At 31.6% G+C, this 23,434-nt stretch overlaps 2 protein-coding genes across 2 annotated transcripts; both read left to right on the forward strand.

Annotated features, from left to right (window-relative positions):
- The first annotated feature begins 1,603 nt into the window (after window positions 1-1,603).
- LOC137923259 (chromatin assembly factor 1 subunit A-like) lies at window positions 1,604-8,122 on the forward strand. Its single transcript, XM_068766455.1, has 6 exons — window positions 1,604-2,585; window positions 3,474-3,717; window positions 3,799-4,263; window positions 4,788-4,966; window positions 5,995-6,156; window positions 7,413-8,122. The coding sequence occupies exons 1-6, from the start codon at window positions 1,731-1,733 to the stop codon at window positions 7,878-7,880; spliced, it is 2,373 nt and encodes a 790-aa protein (XP_068622556.1). The 5' UTR covers window positions 1,604-1,730; the 3' UTR covers window positions 7,881-8,122.
- Window positions 8,123-10,480: 2,358 nt separating this feature from the next.
- Window positions 10,481-21,780, forward strand: Dsor1 (mitogen-activated protein kinase kinase 1). Its single transcript, XM_068766339.1, has 8 exons — window positions 10,481-10,762; window positions 11,147-11,316; window positions 14,206-14,481; window positions 16,717-16,910; window positions 18,192-18,356; window positions 20,620-20,787; window positions 21,024-21,179; window positions 21,629-21,780. The coding sequence occupies exons 1-7, from the start codon at window positions 10,644-10,646 to the stop codon at window positions 21,141-21,143; spliced, it is 1,212 nt and encodes a 403-aa protein (XP_068622440.1). The 5' UTR covers window positions 10,481-10,643; the 3' UTR covers window positions 21,144-21,179; window positions 21,629-21,780.
- The last annotated feature ends 1,654 nt before the right edge of the window (window positions 21,781-23,434 follow it).

A 23,434-nucleotide genomic window follows, 5' to 3' on the forward strand; every position in this document is an offset into this window, starting at 1 on the left:
GGTCCACCTAGTGACGGGTTGCCACTCAAGAATCTTTCGACGCCAACGGCCGACTGTTGCACAAGCCATGCCTCCCGCTCAATGCTACTTCAGACGAGTAATTCTTCCATCTACTTAGTTTTCTTCTGAATTTGATTCTCTGCTAAATTAATTCTATTTCTGCATTTCTGTTTAGATCTCGCAGCGTTTATAGTCTACACGTTTACTGTGTTCTCATATTTATACTTATAAATGCTATAATTTGACAGAGTATTAAAAAAAATAATTTACACAAACGCTACAGTAAAGAACGTAGTATAATCCTAACAATAAAGATGTTTAAATGTCGTACATATACTTTATGTACATACTATTCTTGTTAAAATTGTATATTTTAAAATGCATACGTAAAACCATAAAGCATGAATTGGATTACTCGTGTACGAACACATTAAAAAAACATACAAAGTAAAACAAAAAATCTTTTATCTTTTAACTTGCGCCGTCATTACGATAATAGACTATTATGCATTCCAAGAGAAATAAACACACGGCAAGCCCAATTTTAAAGGTATTTTCTCACAGTCAAATCTACCGGTTGTATGAATTGTTTTTGATTATTTGGAACGGAACATTAAATTACCGTGATATACATGCATCTTAAATAAAAGTGTAAATAATACTAATATTTTAACATTGCTATAAATTTAAGGAAACAGATAATTAAAGCACAAGTTAGAACAACTATCCTTAATAATCTACAATTTTTTATACATTTACACGCGATAAGCGGGAGGTGGTGAATTACCGTCCGAGCACGTATTCGTTCCTGCTTCATGGCGAAAAAAATGATAGCCAAGGTTGATCGAGATTGTGTATTCATATATGTACAAAGGTTATTTACAATTTATACAACGGTGGCGACCACATAACTGCAGGCGTCCGAACTCAAATTCGAATGCGCAAAACTAAGCATCAAGTTATCAAATTAAATGTATATCTTAAATCACAGTTTAAATAGAAATCAGTCCCAGAAACCCATCAAGCTATGGAGTATGTAGGAATAATCAACATACAAGCAAGAGAACGCATTCGTGCGTTGAAGACGATAGAAAATGGGTTTACATGAGCGCAAAATAACAGATTTTGCCGATTTTTAATAACATTTAACCTTTGTCTTGATATAAGTATGTTTGGCATGTAAAATAAATGTAAGATATGCAACGATAAAGTAACATGAATGTGTAATAGACTACAGACTAAGTACTCTTAGTGTTATTGTCTATAATTCTAAAAATTCTCTAAGATTAATAAATTTCTCATAAATAATTTGAATCCTGTTTAGTAATAGTAATATCTATATATTTTATTATTAGTAGTAAAGTATTTTTTTTAAGTATGTCCAAAGAGTAATTATTAATTTTTATATGATCGTATGAATGAATTGAATTCTAATTTGTACCGTATTGATACAAATTAGAACTTAATTTATTTAACAAATAGTGTTTCAGCAAAGTTCTGCTAAACATAAAAAGTTTAGTTTATTAATTAAACAAATTTCCAAAAGAGGACAGTTAACGGAACATTAAACGTCAACGTAGTGCATTGACATTCATTAAACTCCCGCGCTTTACGATTTTATATCTGTCAAAGCAATTGTTAAAGTTTATTGTGGTTAGGACTCAAATTGTATATAAAGCGTCATAGTTTAAAATAAAATTACTTTAAAGTGAAAGTTTAAATACTTTAAAATGAAAACTCATAAAGAAGAAGAAACTGTAACGCCTTCAAAAAAGAAATTGAAACAAGCGAGACTTCCTTTCAAAGTTTTAAGTGATGATACGCCTACTCAAGAAACAACTCAAACTAGAAAAAGAAAACTATCCACACCTGATGCTGAACCCATAACAAAAGTGGGAAAAATTACGAATGAAAATAATACTATAGACGATTTAGTAGTAATCAGTGATGAGGAAAGTAAAGACGAACAAAAGAGAAACAGTGAAGAGAAAACACTTAATCCGTTCGTTAAGTTAGTCGATACAGCGTGGAAAAAAAAACTCCTTAGAAATAAGTCATCAAAGAAGAAAAAACATGCAAAGAATGCAACAGAAGAAATAAATAAAAGCAACAGTGATAGTACTGTTGCAATTAAAGAAAATAGTAAATCTTTGTGCATGGATGTTGATAGTTCGGATGATAATGTTAATGAAGATGAAAATCTTGACAAATCTGAAGAAAAGTTAAATAAATCACTTGTTTTAGAAGAATCAAATGCATCTAAAAATGGAGAAATAAAGTGTGAGGAAGATAATGACATTGTATCACAAAATGAGAATAAAATTTCAGAGAAAGAATTGCGCTCTACTGAAGAAGGAAACAGTGGAAATAGAAATCAATCCATGAGCCCTGTTACTCCTAAACGTAGTAGTAGTAGAAATAAAGCAAGAGTTGAAGCAAAAAATAATTTAAATGAATCTCAGTCAAGTGTTGATAATGAATCTAGCAATTCTAACACTACCCCAAGGCATAACACAAGAAGTTCATCCATTTCTAGTAATCATGATGTATCCTTGAACAACTCTACAACCTTAACACCAAAACGGGTAAGTTAAAAGAACCAAAAATCTCATTAAAATTTGCATCTAATATTAATAACATAAAGAGGGTACTTTGTTATACTATTTTAATGTATATATAACTGCAACATGTAAATTTTTTATTGGTAGATAAGAATGTTTTAAATATTTATGATATTAGTAGTATTCAAATAGTTGTTATGTATTAGTAGTAGAATAGTTCTTAATAATACAATGCTCCAGCTATCTTAACAGTTTGAGTGTGGACAAGTTCTTTTATACTTTGCATGTCATGTATCAAGAATGAGGAGATGCACTATGCTGCTTCTCTTTTTTATACCAAGAACGTGAAAATAAAAATGTAATTTTTCTTAAATAATTATCAGAGAGAGATGTCCAAAAATTATAACAATATTTTTTTCTACCATACCACAAACTCATTACTCTCATTACAGTGTTTTATTTATTTGTAATAAAACTATAATTTAATAAGAACAAGTGTATTGATATTTTAATAACTGTTAAACTAATTAATTAAGAAATATGCCTTGTCAATTTCTAATTTATCTTAAGGAAACTGATATGTGACGTGATAATAAAGATCAGACTGAAAGTGATAGCAGATATAACTTAATTGTCCTATAGTGCATCATTGTCATGTAGGAAATTACTAATCATTAGAGATAGCAGCAATGATGATGAAATAACTATAAGTGGCTTTGATGATGCTACTAATAATGTTTATTTTGTTTTGCAAGAGAAAATACTCTGGTATTTGATCTGCAATTGTTACTTATTTTATATAAGAACATTTTTCTTTCTGTTTATTTCGAAGATTGTTTTCACAGTAAGCATGTTTGGAAACTAAACCTACACCATGTAACAAAAGTCAATCAAGAAATATTTTTTTTCCAGCAATCACAAAAACGCACAGATTCTGAAAAAAAGAAAGAAGAGAGAGAAAGAGAAAGACAGGAAAAAGAAAAGAAAAAACAATTGGAAAAAGAAGAAAAAGCTAAACAGAGACTTGAAAAAGAAGAGCAACGAAAACGGGAAAGAGAAGAGAAAGAGGAATTAAAAAGAAAAGAAAAGGAGGAGAAAGAAGACCAGAAAAGAAAGGAAAGGGAAGAAAAAGAACGACAAAAAGAATTAGAAAAAAGTATGACTAATAACTAGAACAATACTAATTATGATGAAATATTATTTTTGTCAAGTGATAGCCTTTATTTTTGTTTTCCAGAATTAAAAGAAGAAAAGGAGAAATTGAAAAAGAAAGAGAGAGAAGAAAAAGAAGAAATGCGTAGAAAAGAGAAAGAGGCTAAAGAAGAAGAAAAGCGAAAAAAACAAGAGGCTTTAGAATTAGAAAAACTAGAGCAAGAGCAAAAAAAGAAAAAGGCAGCTGAAGCTTTCGTCAATTTTTTTGTACCCAAACAAAAAAATGAAAAAGATCAACATACAATAGGTCCAGTTAGCAAAAATAGCATGCTATCTAGTTTCACAATTAAAGCAGACATGAGATTAGCACCAACTACAAGAAATTATATCACTGATGAACAAAAACAAGCATTAGAGAGTTTCTTAGAAAAACAAGATTCAACTGATCCTGCCCTGTATATCCAGAGCTTAAAACTTGGAATAAAGAAACCCATGTCAACTGGGAAGACTTGGCCATTGAATGATAAAGATGATGATGTCATTATAGTTGGTGAGTAGGAAATGATTTATTTTTTTATTGGAGATAATTTTATGGTAGAGCAATAAATTTTCTGCATATGACAATATTTTTAAAGATTATTATTTGGGAGCTCATTTATTTTTATGAACATCACAGCAACATTTTTAGCTGTACATTAGTAATGTTATTATTACAATCAATGGAAAAACTGCATTCTTACAAATTTCATATTATCATTTTAAAATAGATAGATTAGATATCTAATAAAATTAGAATAGGTGACCTATATTATAACAAACTAGATGCTCCTAAAAAACACTCACAAAATTGTTTATCCAAGTTCAGGCAGTTAAAGTCTATTCAAAAGTTTTAATTGCTTATAATTGTTATATTAAGAAACCTTTAAGCACAACATATATTAACCCATATATGTTTTAGCATATATTTAAATTTGCTTTAGAAAACCACATATGATTCACATATAAATTCTACAATTCTCGTTATAATTCCAGTTTAGTTTAACATAATTTTAAATTTATATTACACATTTTCAGAAGACGATTTACCACCCATAGACGATGCTGGTGAAATCTTATCCTGCGAACCAGTAAATCGTGAAAAACTCCGTCCAAAACTTTTAAGTTTCCATGAAAATAGGCGGCCCCCCTATTGGGGAACCTGGAGAAAAAGAAGCGAATTTGTTAAACCCAGGCGGCCTTTTCAGCAGGATGAGGTAATATTAAAAATGTTGAATAGAAAACAAAATCGATTTCCGAAATTAAAACTAAAACCATAATTTTCTAAAAATATTACTATGACAATAATAACAAAAAAGCCACTGGTATCTTATTACAACTGAAATATAACAAACTGTAATGGGATGGTAAATTGTACTTAAATCTTATCTCATCTGTAACTATTTTTTTAATGTATCTGTTAATGACTAGTTTCAGATATTCTATTTTTAATATTTTTGGATTTGTCTTTTTTTGTCACAACTCGCCTGAAATATTGGGAACTTGAGTATTAGATGATTATTGAATAAAAATAATATTCACCGATATTGATAAAAAAAAAACTTGCATTTTGTAGTTTCTGCAGTGAAAGTGTAATGGCAGTCATTAGAATATTCTTAATACCAATAATTTTTAGGCTAAACTATTACATAGGCTCGCATGCAATCAAAATTTTTTTCATACGATTACCCGAACTTAACACATGCATGCGCCTAAACACATACATACACCACACATTTTTCTTTTTGGCCTGAATAAGCTTAAAAATTATATGTCACATTGTTAAAATCATCAAAATGGTTAATGGTAAAAGTATCAATATACCAATAATTTATTAAATTGTATTTGTATATAAAACACTGAAAAGCTAAATATTGTGAAATCATGAAAATTAAAAATATGGTATTAAGGAAAAATTATATTAATATTAAGAAATTTAAAACTAATTTTTGTGCCATAGCACAACAGTTTTTGTGAAACAGATAAAGACTGACTGCCGATTACTTATAATATCAATGATCACAGAACAATTAAGATGACATGGATTTTACAATTTTTTTTTATTTCAATTAGACATTTGCCTTAAATTCACATATGTTTTGCAATTATATTTAATAATAACTCAAAGCATGCAGCTTCTTAATAGACATAAAGTGTGTTAAGTTTTTTTTAAAAGATTTATTATAACTTCATATCATGTAACCTTTTTCTGTTTTTAAAAGCATGTGTGGTTAATGTTTGGCAGAAACAATTGGACTATGAAGTGGACAGTGATGAAGAGTGGGAAGAAGAGCAAGAAGGAGAGAGCATTGATGGCAGCGCTGCAGGAAGTGATGATGAACAGGATGGTGATGAATACGAAGTAGATAATGAAGTATTTGTACCACATGGATATCTAAGTGATGAGGTATTTACAAATAAGTGTTTTAAATTTGCATAAATTATTGACAATCTATGATTAAATCTGATAAATTATTTTAAATATTACTTGCGATCCACCGCCAGCTTCGTTTGGCGCTAAATATAGCGAGAACTATTAAATTATTGATTTAGCACGGATAATTATTATTCGCCCTCTCAATCCCCCTTGCAAGTAGAATTTAGTAAAATCCGTTCTTAGCTGACATCTACTCAGCTAAAGGAAAATCGTATCAAATTTTAAGCCTCTCAGCCTTATGGTTCGAGATGTATCGTTATTAGTAGTATATAGGTGGAAATATCTTATACATATATATATATACACACACACACACACATTTTTTTTTATAGAGGTATAAAAATACTTTTACGTATCATAGGGCCTGATGTTGGTGCCCCGTATGTCGGACTCGATCTAGATCAATACCGACTAAAAACAATCCTCTCTCTTCGGTATCCCTGGTCCCCACGGCATGGCCGTTAGGCATTACTTCGCGGGGGGGATTTAGCTGCAGCTTTCTCTGATAGAGTGGCTGTTCAGGCCAACTTCCTCCGCTCTTGCTCTATTTTACGCAACTCCTTCAGCACCGTCGTACAGTACGCGCTCGTAAGTTCCCAGGCCGAAGGCGAGGATAGCATTGTAGCTATCAGAGTTTCAGGATAGATTTTGCATCCTACACCTTCTTCCCAAGACCTCCTGGCTTCGCAGGCCTCAGTCAGCCTCCTTATGATTTCAACCGCCTTTTCACTGGCACTTTTGGAAAGCAGTGGTCGATCCTCGAGTGCTATCTTGAACAGGCCGGGATCATACATGCTAGTCCTCCAACCCACTAAACCAGTTCTTGTGACACACACACATATATATATATATGTGTGTGTGTGTGTGTGTTTAGATGATATGTGTTAACTAGTGACTAGAACTGTAATTGCAGGATGTACATTTTTAATTCTATTCTATGCATGGAATGGATGTTCAGATGCTTGTTCATGTTTACTTGATTAATATAAAATGGCAGTATTAGCCACTTATGAAAAGTTTTGTAACAAATATGTAATGCAGTGGGTAACTGTTGTCAATTACATTACTTTGTCTAAGATTGCTTTTGGGTCTGTGTTGAAAATAATCCAAAAAGTCATAATATTTTTTCCCTTTGCCATAATTAAAAAAAATTAATACAGGCATATGATATATCATATAAATGTTTCTTGTAAATTGCAAATAAATAAAAATTATTTATGTTGTAGGAAGCTACAGTAGATGAAGATGATGTTTTGTCTCTTTCCCCTGAAACACAAAAAGCAAGACTAAAACATCTTGAAGATGAATTTGAACATGAATTGAAAAAACCAACAGAAAAGTTAAAACCCCGTATGTATGGATTGTTATGGGAGACACCAGATGGAGAAAAACCAGAAAAATGTGTTGACACTTTATGGAATTACTTCAGAAAATTATCAATGATTATGAATGACCCAACTCCATTACTACAACCATCACCTGAACTTGAAGAGACTGAAAAAAAGAAACTCAAAAAGAAAAAGAGTAGCCCTGACGTGAACAGATCTCCACTGAGTGCTGATAAAAAAAAGAAATCAAAATCCGAGATTAAAGAAAGTAAAAAAATGAGAACAGAAGCAAGAAAAAGTTTACAAGATCCTAAGAAAATGCAACCTGGAATTAACACATTTTTAACTAAATTAAAATCTCCATAAAAATATGTTCCTATTATATAAGCTCAATAAAATAATTTAATATTTCCTGCAATATTACTTTCAGCAATTTAACTGAATTGTTATATATATGTTATTTTAACATCTGTAAATTTTATTAATTGGACAACACAAACAAAAATTTGTATAAAATTGATACTAGCACAATAATTTTTATCATTAACTGTATTCAATAACTTATAGATACATTGTAATTTAGAATAATTATATAACTTTTTCTATTTCATATGTCTAATTTTCTTCGCTAATAGTTTATATATCCCATAACCGTCCGCCATGATATACAAAAACTTGGTGGCAGTTGATCAAGAATGAGGTATCTTCTGCTGAGAAACGCCTTAAACGTGATAAAGAACAAATTTGCTTATAGTTTGCGACACGCTATTAAATAACCAACAGGTCTAGTAGGAAACGAGTTCACTTCGTATATCACAGAAGACGCAAACTCCTGATCATACAAAATAGACACAATCCTGATGTGTCTTCCGACCCTTTAAGCGCTAATGTTTTTGAAAGTGGTAGGACTGATATTAGCCAGACAATAGCAACCGACCAATCCGAGGTTCGGCTCTGTCCGGCGGCCATTTTTCGGAATGCAAACAAACCAGGTATCAACATCGTGGGGATCCTTGGGCCTAGTTCATAGAACGTTAACTGAAGCAACTCGAGAGCTTGGTGGTCGCGCCTTTTGATAAAAGAGTACTATGTAGAGGCCCAGGCTGAGCGGTATACCAAAATTATTAACTTATCAAAAACTTTAATAATAGTTGATCAAAGATATTATTATCCCTGTAAGTTATTGTCGCTGGCGTATTATGAAGGTGGCTTTAATGAAATTTACAATACACCAATATAATATTTTTTGGTACTAAAGAAAGCAATTCATTGTTCATAACAACACAGTACTGTACAGATTGGCCATTTATGAATGGAAAAAAAAATTTTTAGCTCAGAAATTATGGATGCGTTTTCAATTAGTTACTAATGTATAAGTAAATAAGTATTACTGCACAAAAGTAGAATTAGCTTGTAGTCTTGCTCATTCATCCCATGGAATTATTCGTTACAAAATCCCTTTTCAATCTTTAGTAGAGTTTCCGAAGTTGCCAACTCCACACCGAACCGGTAGGCCCTCTGTAGATGCTGCAAAGACAGTTAAGGTCGCGAAAAGTCGAATTAAATTGAAATTTTGTATAATTTTTTTTTATGGTAACGAAATAAATATCGTTGCAAAATGTTTTCAAAATTTCTAAACTTTTGGCCTATATTAATAATTATTTTGAGTATGTCGTATCAATTGCGTCATACCTGTCAGCATCCTTCATAATTAAATAATAAACTTAATTTAAAAATACTAGAAACTACATTAAATATTTAAATAAATAATATAAATTTATAACACAGATTTGAAAAATTATTAAATAATATTAATGAAATTTAGATTAATGGTTTTAAATAGGTATTCCCTCAATAAAAGGTCAGTTCATTCTTATACTTTAGTACTTTTAAGAAGGTCCTAGTTTAGCTATATCATTCCATATGAAACAGTGTTCGTTTTCTCTCTTGATTTAAAAGGTACACAATGTACCGGGTATCAGTTACGGGACTAAAGCTAGTTTCTTTTTATATCCTGTACATATTCTTTTGCTTATAGCCGTCAAGAGACACAAATACACTTTAGTCTAGTATTATTGCAACTCAATGAAATTGAACGTAATTCGATATTAGCACCAATCGATAATTCAGCTCTCTTAGGTGTCTTTGAATCGGATTGCTGAAGGTGTATTGAAGAATAGCCTAAACCAAGGCTCACTCTCGTAGGCCCTTACGTATAGTTACTCCGAGTAGTGTTCGTCTATATGACCTCTAAAGATGGTGGCCTCCGAGTCCAGAGTAATGGATATAGTATAGATCTTGACGAAGTTTTCAAGGAAGCCTTCCTGTTTAAACAGTAAATAATTACTGTAGAGTTTCTAAGCACCTTTATGTTTCAAATCCAGTAAAGCTGTTAATGCCAACGGGTAAACATTGTTAAAAGTGGCAAAGTTTAAAAAAATCCCTGATTATTAATATGTATGTTATTTGATTTCTGCTAATAAATATCGTCATTGCTGCTGGTTCTTTCAGAACATGATATTTTCAACGCATTGGTTGGCAGTCGGAAAAGACTAAAAATTCGGAAATTTTTATCATGGAAATTGTCTCTTCTGTTTAAACATTGACACGGTTTTAATATGGTCAATTTTTCGACTTACTGTGATTAGGTATCGTTCAGATAAATATAGCTAAGTATAGCTTTTTGAACAAACTGTACATCCCGTCTGATTAACAAGCATTTTTATATCCCACGATATTTATTTAGATCTAAATTTAATTTACCGAAATTTTTATTCTTGTTATTAATATATACTTTTGATCCAAATTAATTTATTGATAATTTTCGAACCATTATAATCAATCAAAGTATAATTTTATGATTTTTTTAAAAAAAAGTTAGTATCGAATGAAAATCGATTATAACATTTTCTTAAGGAAATCGGATGTTTAAGAAAAACGCAACACTAGGTTAAAAGTAAAATCTTTTCGAGTTGAATTAAGTGCAAGTATTAAATAGACACTGTCGTTGTGTTACGATTGATACCTTTATTTTGGCGTTATATCATTAAATTAATTTTTTGATTAATTACCTCAAAGCATACAGAAGATTTATTAATACATAATTACCATGACAAACGTGTGTCCAGGATGAGTAAGATGTCGAAGAACAAACTGAATTTGACCCTCCCACCAGGGTCTATTGATACTGCTCCAGCAGTTACGCCGTCTAATATGACCCCACAGCTAAAATCTGCAACGGTTTCTGAGTAAGTATGGACACGTAAATTAAAATTATACACATTTTTATTTACGTATATTTACAAACCGCTGTATGTAATAAATTAGGATTTATTAGACTTTAAATAAAATAACTCGCAGAAAATTATCTTTTTGTACTATTTATGCTTTGCCTAAACTTGTATTTATTTTTATTAATATTTGAATATCATTTTTAATATCAGAAAGGAATAATTTTCATAAAAGTTTTCTACATTTATTGTATTTAAATTATTAAACTGTTCTTTACTGTTTATAATAAGTAACAAAAATATGGACAAGAAAATGGAAAACAATGCACAATCATAGAACAACTTTACTGTGAAGCATAAGTGGATGTAAAAAAACCTATTAAACAAATTAATCTCTTTTAGTCGACAGGGTTTAGCTGGGAAGTCAAAAACTAGTATAGAGGCATTGACTGAGCGACTTGAGCAGATTGAAATGGATGATACACAGCGACGTAGAATTGAAGTGTTTCTATGTCAAAAAGAAAAGATAGGAGAACTCAGTGATGATGATTTTGAAAAGCTGGGTGAATTAGGTAAGAGGGGAAAAATCAATTCTAAATGTCTTCATTCAAATTGGCATTTACATGCACTTTTCAATCATTATTTTAAAATAAAAATATCAGTGTAATTAGTATGTTAGTAAGGTATCAATATTTCGGAATACTAAGCTGCTAAGAAGCCATCCATCTGCTAAGATCACTTTGTATTTAAAAATTATGACATTTATACTTGTGAATTGTAGTAACATTTTTTCTTTAAAAATCTTACTACCAGAAAATATCATCAAAAAATATGTAATAAAAAAACAGTATGTGCAAAAGTAGTATCATTAAATGACATTAACGGTGTTGTTTAATAAGAACAGAATAACTAATAAACTAATAATAAAAATAAAAAAGGAGGAAGAAGGTTATTAATTTAAAAGTACTAAAGTCATTTTAAACATTAAATAAAGTTGAATAGATATGCATATGTGTCTTTAAGCCAATAATTTAAGGAATACATAATTAACTCGCAAATACAACTTTTTTATTTTCATTGCTTGGTAATAAATACAAATTTTAAAGGTAAAAACTCAAGATAAAATTAATCACCTAATTATTTCTTTTGTTACTATTCACATTTTGTAAAATGATTTATGCTAGAGTATTTCATATAATAATGTTAGGTGATAAAGACTGATAAAGAGCTGTGGTAAATATTTAGTTCTAAAATTATGTTATAAAATTTCTTCCCAGCCTTTTCACTTTTTAATATTATTGTAATACAGATTGTTTATAATATCCAAATTATAAACATTTTATTAGTTCATGGCACTTAATAAAATAGGATTTCATAAATCCTATTTTATTAAGTGCATACTTTTAGGAAGTGAAAAAAGCTAAAGCTATCTGAACAGTTTCCACTTGGGCATAGTTGTAATATTTCTCTGTTAAATCCTCTCATCCTCATATCTTTTTTTATAAGTCCCACTTGGGTCTTTAATTGGCATCTCTGATCTCTGTATAGTTCAGGTATTTCCAGAACTTACATGTTCATATGACCTTCTTTTTCTACATAACATTTTTATAACAACATAGGCAGTTGTCCTGGAGTTTATTGATTTCATCACTATGTTTAATCTTATGTTGTAGCTTGTCAAGTTAGCCAAAAGCGACTCCCCTTGACCATCAAAACATTTTTATCAAGGTTATTCAAAGTCAGCTGATTAATGCTACAAAGTAAAAGAGTCATGGCGAAGAGCCACTCTTAGCCTCTGCCATCTGAATATGTCGCCTTCAAATTGTCACAGGTTATAATGAACATTTGTATTAATAAACGAAAGCCAATCTTACTGGCCCACATTATTAACACATGAAAATAAATATTTTTTCATGTATTACATTAAATTTAATGACAAGTTTATTTAACGTCATTATTGAAAATTATTATGTATAACCAAAAAGAATACTTATGACAATTTACTTACTTGTATACATATTACAACTCTGTTATATTGGCTTTATTTCCTAATTGTGATAAGAAAGTCAGCGTTTGTTACTTCTACCATGTGTAGTATTATATATGTGTATATTATAATTTATTACATATTTTGTAAAGATTTTGCATAACATGTAATGTTTCTATAATATGCATAACATATAATCTTTTATTAAAATATGAACATTATCACCATTAAATTTATACCTGATTAGAGAATATTATTCTATGTTTATGTCTATCTTATGTCATCATTACACTATTATACATTATAACTAGGGGTACGGAAATTTCGTATTTACGAAATAGATGCGAATAAATGCGAATAAATGCGAAAAGTATGCAATTTTTCTGTTTTTCAAGATCATTTTTAAATGAGTTAATTGATGAATATACACACTTTCATAGGTAAATTCAGTGATGTCAACCCCGTATCATAGACCCCTAAGGCCTACGGGATATATATCTTGGCTTACTTATCAGTTAAGAAGCTCTTTGTTTTGTGTAAAAGACCTCTGGTCAGTTGAAAATCCCTAATTTTTAGAAAAACGCCTTATCTTTTTTTCGAACTCTGCCATCAATGGGCTAATCCATGAACTCATTAATAAAAATATAAATCATAATATGGATGACAATTTGTTGGCCGTCAAATGCAACTTTTCGTCCTTTGATGGAGTAGAATCTAATACAGAGTATTTGACATCCAACATTACATAGTGGACGCTTAACTCATCTTTAAAATATACAATGTCGTCGTAACAAACTAAAAAAGAACGCTTAAGGTTGCGAATATTAATTTTTTTACGATTTTTTAATTAACTAAACTTTTCAAATGTTAAGGCATGCACCTTTAATTTGTAAAATTTTTTGTCGAAAAATGCCTATTACCCCAAATTTAATAAGTTTTAAAGTATAAATGCGAAATTTATGCGAAATTTGCAATGTTTGAAAAATTTAAATGCGAAATTGGTGATTTTTTTTTGCGAAAATTCCGTACCTCTAATTATAACACATTTGTTATATATTTGACATGAAACCATGAAACCACAATAGATTTCCATCAGGCTAAGCAAGCCTAAATCCTAAGCAAGCTTAGTAAATGTGTCATAGAATGTGCTAAGAGGTGATAAATAATGTAAATTCAATCTATGATGATAGGCCTGATAAATTATTTATTTTAATAATTATTATCACATTGGCAATGAAAATGTTCACCAAATTTATTATTTAAATAAAAGTTCTTAAGTATTTGTGTGAGCTATTACTTCACAGACAATAAAAAGCGCATTAGTATGATATCAGTTCCTCCATGCCATTTAGAAGTAGATCTATTTTATTGCTTTAACAAAGTTAAATGGTTTCGTAATGATCAGGGAAGATCATCTTAACCCAAGAATTCAACAATTTGTAAAAAAAATTCTTAACAAAAATATTTTTAACAGGTCAAGGTAATGGTGGTGTGGTTATGAAGGTTCGCCATAAATCGACGGGTCTCATAATGGCGCGAAAGCTGATCCATCTGGAAGTGAAGCCGGCTATTAAGAAGCAAATCATTCGCGAATTGAAAGTGCTGCATGAATGTAACTTCGCACATATAGTTGGTTTCTATGGAGCATTCTATAGTGATGGAGAAATTTCCATATGCATGGAATACATGGATGGCGGGTCCCTGGATCTTATACTAAAGAAAGCTGGAAGAATTCCTGAGTCAATTTTAGGTATGACGAATATATTTACTTCTAACTGAAATTTTTTCACAATCATTCTTAAATGGGTTCTTCTACATATAATGTTATTAATTATGTTTTTAATTCATAGTTTGTGAGCAATGGCTCTGTTATACAGCAGGGGAGGCCAAGCTCCTCGACAATCGGAGCCATTTTCCCAAGTAAAAAATGTATGTAATGAAAATTAAAATAAGTCTATTATTTCACTTAACATGACATTCCTGAAAAAATTGGTGAAGAAATAATAATTGCCAAAAAATTAAAATGTAATCATACAAAAGTGAAAAGTAAACTCGGGTACTATGACACGAGTCATAAATAATCTTTTAAAATGCCGTATTTGGTTCGCGACCCGCAGGTTGACAACCCCTGTTATATAGTTTAATCAAACTATATACTAATTGTTGAAGTCATGTGTAATCCACAATAGTAAATACAGTCTTTACATTGAGGCTATTATATTCTGATAATCAATTAATTATAATTAGAACAAGTAGGTGCATCATGTATTAAATTCGTTTGAATTGACATTTGACCGGTCAGACGGGATATTATTTTTAACTACTATTTAATGCTGTAATCAGCTAATGGTGGTAATCTCGGCAAATTTATTACATTTAGTAAAGCTTCTCTACTGTAAAAGGTTCAACAACAGTTCTTACCAAGTACACCTAAATACAGGTGTTACATAAGATCATAATTTTATAAAATATCATCTTAGTTATTTACAATCCGTCAGATGTTTAAAAAAATTACTATTACCATTATTAAATATTGTTTCAGTGGTATAAATTGAAAACAAGAAAGTTTTAGTATGCATTTCCTTTCTTTCCATCTTGCTTCTATTTTTTCTCTTTGTTATGTACTGGGTACAATGATGGTTCAGAACTTGTTAAGCTTTTAACCACTGAGTTCCATTTGCACATTGTACATTGTTATCTCTTTTGTTCAAAGAATAATGTGTTTTATCAAATGCAGTCAGACGTTACTTTAGTCATTAGTAAAAACCAAAAGAATTTTTTTAATATCCTTTTACATGATAATTGACTGTCTTACTCATTGCCTTTGTTAATATCTTTTTTTTTTTAATTTGTTTAGTAACAAATTGGCTTGTTACAATTAATTTAATTACTTTGATAACGAAATGCATTTTAGGTAACAAGTTTTACATAATTGTATGTTAAAAACCAAAAGTTTTTAATGATTGTTACAAATAACCAGTTTTTTTTTACTTAGATCAAGTATATATTTTTTAATTGCCGATGACCCAGTAAATATTAATTAGTTTCATTGTGTATATTTATTGCCAAAATGACAACTATATTTTTAATATTTACAGTTTCATTATCAACAATTGTCAGTATTTTATGGCAAGTATTTCATCATCTGATTACTTCGTCATTTAACATCATTGTCATTTCAGCCGAAGGTACATCCTTGTACGTAAAAATAAAGTATATACATATAAAGTTAAATAAAAGAGGGAGGTCTATGTCGGTTATTACAGGAAATAAATCTCCCTCACAGATTTTCTTCTAGCACTGAGCGTCTTCCGACGATCGTAACAAAGTCGCCTGTCCATTGAGGGTGGACTTTTTCCACTGCGCCGGTCTTTGATTTTCACACTAGAATCTTAAAGCCACAGTGGTCAATGTGACTTGCCCACTGCTACATCAATTTGCCAATATGTTGAGCTAGGTCCGATAATTTCTTTCTTCTACAGAAATCATTGTTAATTCGATCTCAAAAATTTTTTAAGCATAGCACTGCCCATTGCACTTGGCGACACAACTGAATAATTCTGAATATTATTGTTTTAACTCGTATGTCTTTTTTTTTCTTTCACACAACCCTCTATACTATGCAGAAAAATTGTAAAAAAACATAATAGAACGAAATCAAAACTAAAGGCAAATGTAAATAATATATAGGTAACTGTAAACAATAAAGGAAGTACAAAAACAAATTGTAAATAAAGCAAAAATTGTAAAACTGAGGAACGAGGTGATAAAAGAAAGGCATTGAATAAAACGGAAAGTAAGAAGTAATGCAGAAAGAAAGGAAAAGAATGGAAGAAAAGCGCAAAAATTAAATTATTCAATGAAAACAAAACCTATACTTATATAAGAAATAATAGAAATGTATTCAAATTCAAAAGAGATATTTTAGTTAGTTTTTAACTTATTCATTATGAATATCAAGTGATTTTTTAGCTTTGTCTTACAGGAACAATAACATCGGCGGTATTGAAGGGGCTTAGCTACTTGCGCGACAAGCATGCGATCATGCACCGCGACGTGAAGCCGTCCAATATCCTCGTCAATAGTAACGGTGAGATTAAGATCTGCGATTTCGGCGTGTCCGGCCAGCTCATAGACTCGATGGCTAATTCCTTCGTGGGCACTCGCAGCTACATGTCTGTAAGTAAATGTTTATAGCGGAAAGAAATTTCAGAGTGGATTTACCAGTTACAAAAATTTGCTGTACAGAATTATTATTACTTGGTTTTGTGTCCTTGACCATTGAGTTTTCAATCAATTTTTTGTTAGCTTCTTGTTCAGGTTAAGGAAGTCAAACGCGCAAACGTTCCTGTATTGTATTACAGCGCATTTTTTTTTGCACGGTCACCATCAGTATAGCATTGATAGCTATTATTGATATAATTAAAGTAAATTAGACATAAAACAAAGTTGTGCACATGACTAAAACGGCTGATATAAAATACAAGGAATGAATTGATTTGTAAATGTCTTCCTATTTTATAACCAACGTTAATCCAAATAGAAAATCTTTTTTTTTTCAACTATTTTATTTTGATTATGTACAGTTTTTATCACTCCGAAGAGGTTAAAAGATTTATTTCAAAGATATTGCTTCAGTAATCTTGCAATTTTATAATCATTATCATCAACTAAAATCTAAATCAACAGTAAGATGTCCACTTCTGCACATAGTCATCAGATATTTACAAGAAGACCAGCTGTAATATTTTGGTAGAATTATAAGTTAAATTATTTAATGAAATTACAATAACTAAATGGAATAGAAGAAAATAATTTTGTCTATCAATTTAAATTAATTTTTAATTAATATCAAAAATTATTTTTAATGTTTTGATTAGCGTATAGATCATTAATTAAAGTGCTACTGAAACCGCTGTACCGTGCATAAGGACAGCCAGGTGAGGTGACGGCGAGGAAAAGAGATTAAGCTGTGAACGTTGACAGCGGACTGACTGAAAGGGTGGCCAATAATACCACACGTCTCACCGCGCGAAGCCTTGTGCTGCGGTGTTTCGCAAAGTTAAAACAATCAAATGCAATACTTGTTTTTGTCAATGATAAACTAAGGATACGGTTACACGCATCTGTTATTTGCATGGTGCTAACTCGTTCTCTTTCACTAATGTTATTGTTCCTGTTTACGAAACTTCATGGCTTACAATAGAATTAATTTCTATTTAGCCTGGTATTTGTTGTTTTCGGACTTATGTCAAGCATACTGGAAAGCCCTGCGACAAAGAGAATGGGACGACTTTTTTCGACTAACATCCACCATTACTTTAAAAAATAGTGGCACGTAAACGCATCTTTATGTTTCGAGACTATAAATATAAATATTGAATAAATATAATTATTAATTGTAAACCAGATCAAGTCAAATGTAAACCAGAAATTGTAATCAATTCTGTTTTTGTCCAGCCGGAGCGTTTGCAGGGCACACACTACTCAGTACAGTCGGACATCTGGTCCCTCGGTCTGTCGCTGGTGGAAATGGCGATCGGGATGTACCCCATCCCGCCACCTGACGCTAAGACTTTGGCCACTATTTTTGGTGGACAGAACGAGGATCACTCACCGGGGCAGGTATGTATTCAATTCTGTTTTGTGCAGTCTGCATAAGGTTCATTTTTATCTTACGAGTTGGTTTAAACTAAATAGTCTAAATGATTTACAAGAGAAAAGAGTTGTTTTTCTTAGTCATTGTTCAAATGGTATTAGCGTGTTGAAATTACAGCTAGGTTTGAGGTAGCGTTGAATGCGCTTAGCCTAGAGCTTTTTAAAGTTACTAAGCTCTGGATTTCTTTAGGAAATTTACGCCTGGGTTGTTACATTAGTTATTTCACTAGATTGTAATGCCACCAAGCTAAACCAGCTATGAGGACTTGTACCATGGGTTGCTATTTTCGTATTATGTCTTGTACCCTTGTTTGGTATAATTGATTGGTTAGACTTTATGAGACAAGTATAACTACTCTTGTACACTCCATACAAGAGTAGGTATACCACATGGTAAAATGGGGGCTATGTTATACATATTCAAATTCAATATCTTTTTTTACACCACCTCGTGACATGACATTTTCGACTCCAAAAATTTTTAATAGATAAGGTAGTGAAAATGTGGGAGGCCTAGTTCCATTAGAGGAGTTATGGCTGTAATTGTGATGAAAAAGATTGTTAATTAATTAACCTAAACAGTAATGCTTATATACTTATACGACTTACCTCTTTATAAGAAGTAGCAATTGTAACAATCTGTTTATTTTATTTTAGAGACACCAGCCAGCAATATATTCTATATTATATTCTATATCTATATAAATAAAAATAAATCATCAAATGTATTGTATGATGTAATAAAACAAAATAATATAGTTTTGGTATTCTTTACTACTCGGAATATATTACATTTATTTTTTCTATTACTATAGCCTTTTTTATTCTACTGCTATAGCCAATGACTTTAGACCATGGTTGCACAGACTTATTAGGACTAGGGGCCACTCGGGCAAATCATGAACTGATGGCGAGCCGGCCGCCAGAAGTATAGGTAATTAAAAACAATAAAGAATTCATAATAATTTATTAAAATTGAAAAAGAATTTATTAATTTGAAGCGTGGCACTGCATAGTGCTTACAATCTTTTTTCTATTTGGCTCAAATTTACTTGTAGCAACACGTAAAACTGCTTCCAAACTTTCATTTGCAAGGCGGTTTCGATTTTTTGTTTTATTATTATTTAGTATTGAAAAAGTTTGTTGACATATATAGGTAGAACCAAATAAGCTGGCACATTTCAGAGCGGTTATGCGCAACTCTTCGTACATATTTTTATCAATGCAGCGGTAAAAGTTCAACAAGTCTCCTTCGTTGAATTTGTTGCGAAAATCTTGGTCGTTTTGAATGTCGATAATTTCTAACTGCATTGACTCTGGCGCATTTTCAACTGAAATCGTGAAAGGATTACTGAAAATGTCCAACAGAGGTTTCACTTTTTTAAACTCCGAAAATCTGTCTTGAAAAGATAGAATCAAAATATCTAGCTTTTCTACATAACTGAAATCAATCGCAGTTTTGTTGAATTTTTCAGCCATTTAATTATAGAGAATCATCCAGAATTCAATTGTGATCTGAAAAGTGTCAGCTTGTATTGAAAGGATGATACATGAGCGCAGAGTTGGGATATCAGTTGATTCTTGCCTAGAAGCCGTGATTTTTGGGTGCTAGATTCAGATAGCGCGCGCGCGAGATTCAAATTACTTTTCGAACATTTTTTTTTTTTGGTTTTATTCTGGAATAGAATTCAAAATTTTTCGAATGTACATGAGTATTATCTTTGCTGTCGGCGGGCCACCAGTATTCGACCGGCGGGCCGCAGTCTGTGCATCCATGCTTTAGACAGTATGGTGCCTGGCTAGTTTTAACCTCTTCGGTACGGTGCTTGTCCACAAAAAAATACATAAAGCCGAGCGTCGAATTTAGTCATCAACCAAGAAATTAATTTAAAATTGATTTAACCTATCTGCAGTTACAATAACATTGAGTGAACGTGATGTATATCTGTATCAGCTTGTAATGTAAAACACTCTCATCATAAGTGTGTTAAAGAGCAAGAAGGGCAATATCGCGGCAGGTAAGCGCTGACAGTTCGCATTCACCTGTGGCCGTCGACTATAATCGTAGCTCGTGTCGAAGCGGTTAATATGATTTTATTAAGAAAGTACATAAGAAATTAGTCTGTTTATAAAAAATATGACTTGGTTGCTTGGTGTATTTATTATAATTTTTTTTGTCAATGCCACTATAAAAACGATATGGCTTGTTATTCAGCTTTTTCTTCTCCAGGCCCCGAACTCACCACGGCCGATGGCGATATTTGAATTGTTGGACTACATCGTGAACGAACCGCCACCGAAGCTGCCCTCTGGTATATTCTCTGATGAGTTCAAGGACTTTGTTGATCGGTGTCTTAAGAAGAATCCTGATGAAAGAGCCGACTTGAAGACCCTTATGGTAAGTAATTAAAATTATTAAAATGACTTCTCCGTATGAGTTGGCCACTAATTCTTTATAAAATTTTGTAAAACTAAAGTATATTCACACGCAAATTCAAATTGTGACCCCACATAGGACTTATTAACGCATTAATTAATGAAAAATTATGGTCTAAACCATAGGTTTTCAGGAACTCTAGCAATATATGTAGAATAAATAATACAATACATTTAAAGGAAGAATCTTTATTACAGAACCATGATTGGATCCGAAAGGCAGAATCGGAGAAAGTGGACATAGCGGGCTGGGTGTGCAAAACTATGGATCTGATGCCCGCAACGCCAAATTCTTACGTGTCTCCTTTTTCTTCATAAGCTGCAAGAAGTGCATACTTTCATCAGCGAAAAAGGGTAATGAATTTTAATATTTCATTACTAGTTTTGTTGTAATAAAGAAAAAAATGTTATTTATAAAGAGCTGTTCATAAAATACGTCACCAGAAATTTTAAACCTCTCTCCCCTCATTGACACACCACGTTACACCTTCTGTGACCTCCCTGGAAAGAATTAGGTAATAATATTTTCAAATAACATAACGCAATTAGAAAACCAACTAAACAATTTATTTATTGTTCAAATGTCTAAGGGTTTCCTAAATACTTTGAGATATCTTTAATCAGCATTGATGTATTACAACGGTAAACGTCTCCTCCTACCCCGCGTTCTCCTCCCCCCTCCCCATTCGTCACAGAGCAAACATATTCTACGATCGGACCCTGAATTAAAAGGCACTATTTAAAAGGTGACATGACTAATTAATATGAATGCAAATAATTTTCCATTTGTTTTCTGCTAAAAGGTCAAAACATTTCCCAAGAAAAAGCGGGCGAAACAATCAGTGAGGATGCTGGCGCAGAGGAGTAGCTCTAAGACCACGCGATGTGAGTATACAGTATGTCAACTCTAGATACCATTGTCAATGTCTACGCAGGTTGAACACTACCTTATTGTATCAAACGACCGTCACAGCACGCAGTAATATACCTTAAGTTGAAACATTATTATAGATAAAATCGAACGGCAAACTGTGTTAATTAATAAGAATTATTGTCTTATTATTGTCATATAAACCTATGTGGTTAAAACTAAATGTTTCCAAAATGATAAACATGTAGTGAGCCCGAAACGATGTGAAGCACACATGAGGAGTGATAGAACAAAACATGATGGTTCTACTTTTTAAAAAGTTGGCAACGACATTCAACAGAATACCATAAAAAATTGTTAGGCTGATGCAGTTCAAAATGTGCTTATTGCTGTAGAAAATTCCATTTTCAGAAGTATAAATAAAAAATAAATAATTCAAAGTATTTATAAACAAGGTATGATACATTTCATACAGATTTAAAGTTAAACAAGATTTTTCTATACAGCTTGGTATAAGCAATGATATTTTCGTTATATCTGATCATAACATGATATTTACATTTTTATGTTAAAATAGATTCATAATTTGAAATAATCCATACTTAATAAACTTTTAAGGTTAAAGTTTAATTATTAGAACCCATATTGTTGTTAATTGCATGAAGTAGTGATTTTTATGGCCTTTTGCGAAAAGTTGGAGCATCATGGGATTATTATGTTTTGTTCTGTCAGCCCTCAAATACAATTCTAAATTACTCATCGTAAACAAATTGAAAAGAAGACATTTTTATTTTAAAATAATTAGTGGGGACTACGAACAAGTCTCGAGTCTTTATTATCAAAATGTAAACACTTTCTGAATCGTATACTGGATATATGATGACATGAAAGCGGCGTCGAATACTGTAAACTGCATCAACGTATCTGCGAAATAGAGGTGTGATACTAAAACATAGTGCATTCTTGAACGAAACGATTTCCTAACGAGACTAACTAGAACAACTTTTGAATAATGGTCAAGTAGAGTTGATTTCACTAGTCGCAAGTCGAAAATGTTTGTAGTGTTTTGACATAATTTTCTTTGCTGAAAGTGCGTAATTCATGTCAGCTGGTACTTGTTGTTTAAATTAGTTTTATAGGCTCCGCGCAGGGGCCTCGAGCGACGGAAAACTCAAACGGCGGCGTCCCGCGGCGCCGTGAGAGTGTTCCGTAACTCGCGAAACGTTTAACGCTCTGTAAAATAAATTTTAGAAAATCACAGAAAATATAAAAAAAATAACGTAAGCACAGTTTTCCCTTGATGCACTTTTCGTTACATTATTTGTGTTTGTTCGCATTGTTTTAGTTATCCCTTTTACCTCCTATATCGTGCACACCTAATATATCTTACCACCAAATATTTATATTGCAGTGTCTGCGCTGTGTGTGAGTGCATATATACTTACAAATGTTAAAGGTTTTATTTACGTAGTGCTTTTTCCCTTCAAAAATATTCAACCAATCCTTTATATTCGTATGGTCAGAAAAGTTACGATAATCGTCATGACGTCGTTGTACTAATAGGCTACTTACACAAGAAGCATTTTATTAGGCCGCGTCCACGTTTACAATTTTTTTCTTCTAGAAATAATCTTCAACAGATTGCAAAAAGGATGAATTTTCTGTTGCTCAAGGTTTTGAAAGACAAAATCCGTATTAACACTTGCAACTATATGATAATCGGAGACATTGTTTAGTT

The sequence above is a fragment of the Battus philenor genome, unplaced genomic scaffold, assembly GCF_028537555.1.
Source record: "Battus philenor isolate CCGP_79_NKW_IND1 unplaced genomic scaffold, ilBatPhil1.0.hap1 SCAF_21, whole genome shotgun sequence".
Taxonomy (NCBI): Eukaryota; Metazoa; Arthropoda; class Insecta; order Lepidoptera; family Papilionidae; genus Battus; species Battus philenor.

Coding starts and splice junctions, on each gene's coding strand:
- Dsor1 (XM_068766339.1), top strand. CDS start 10,644: ATGAGTAAGATGTCGAAGAACAAACTGAATTTGACCCTCCCACCAGGG. Junction 10,763..11,146: donor AAATCTGCAACGGTTTCTGA/GTAAGTATGGAC, acceptor AATCTCTTTTAG/TCGACAGGGTTTAGCTGGGA. Junction 11,317..14,205: donor TGAAAAGCTGGGTGAATTAG/GTAAGAGGGGAA, acceptor TATTTTTAACAG/GTCAAGGTAATGGTGGTGTG.
- LOC137923259 (XM_068766455.1), top strand. CDS start 1,731: ATGAAAACTCATAAAGAAGAAGAAACTGTAACGCCTTCAAAAAAGAAA. Junction 4,264..4,787: donor TGATGATGTCATTATAGTTG/GTGAGTAGGAAA, acceptor ACACATTTTCAG/AAGACGATTTACCACCCATA. Junction 4,967..5,994: donor GGCCTTTTCAGCAGGATGAG/GTAATATTAAAA, acceptor AATGTTTGGCAG/AAACAATTGGACTATGAAGT.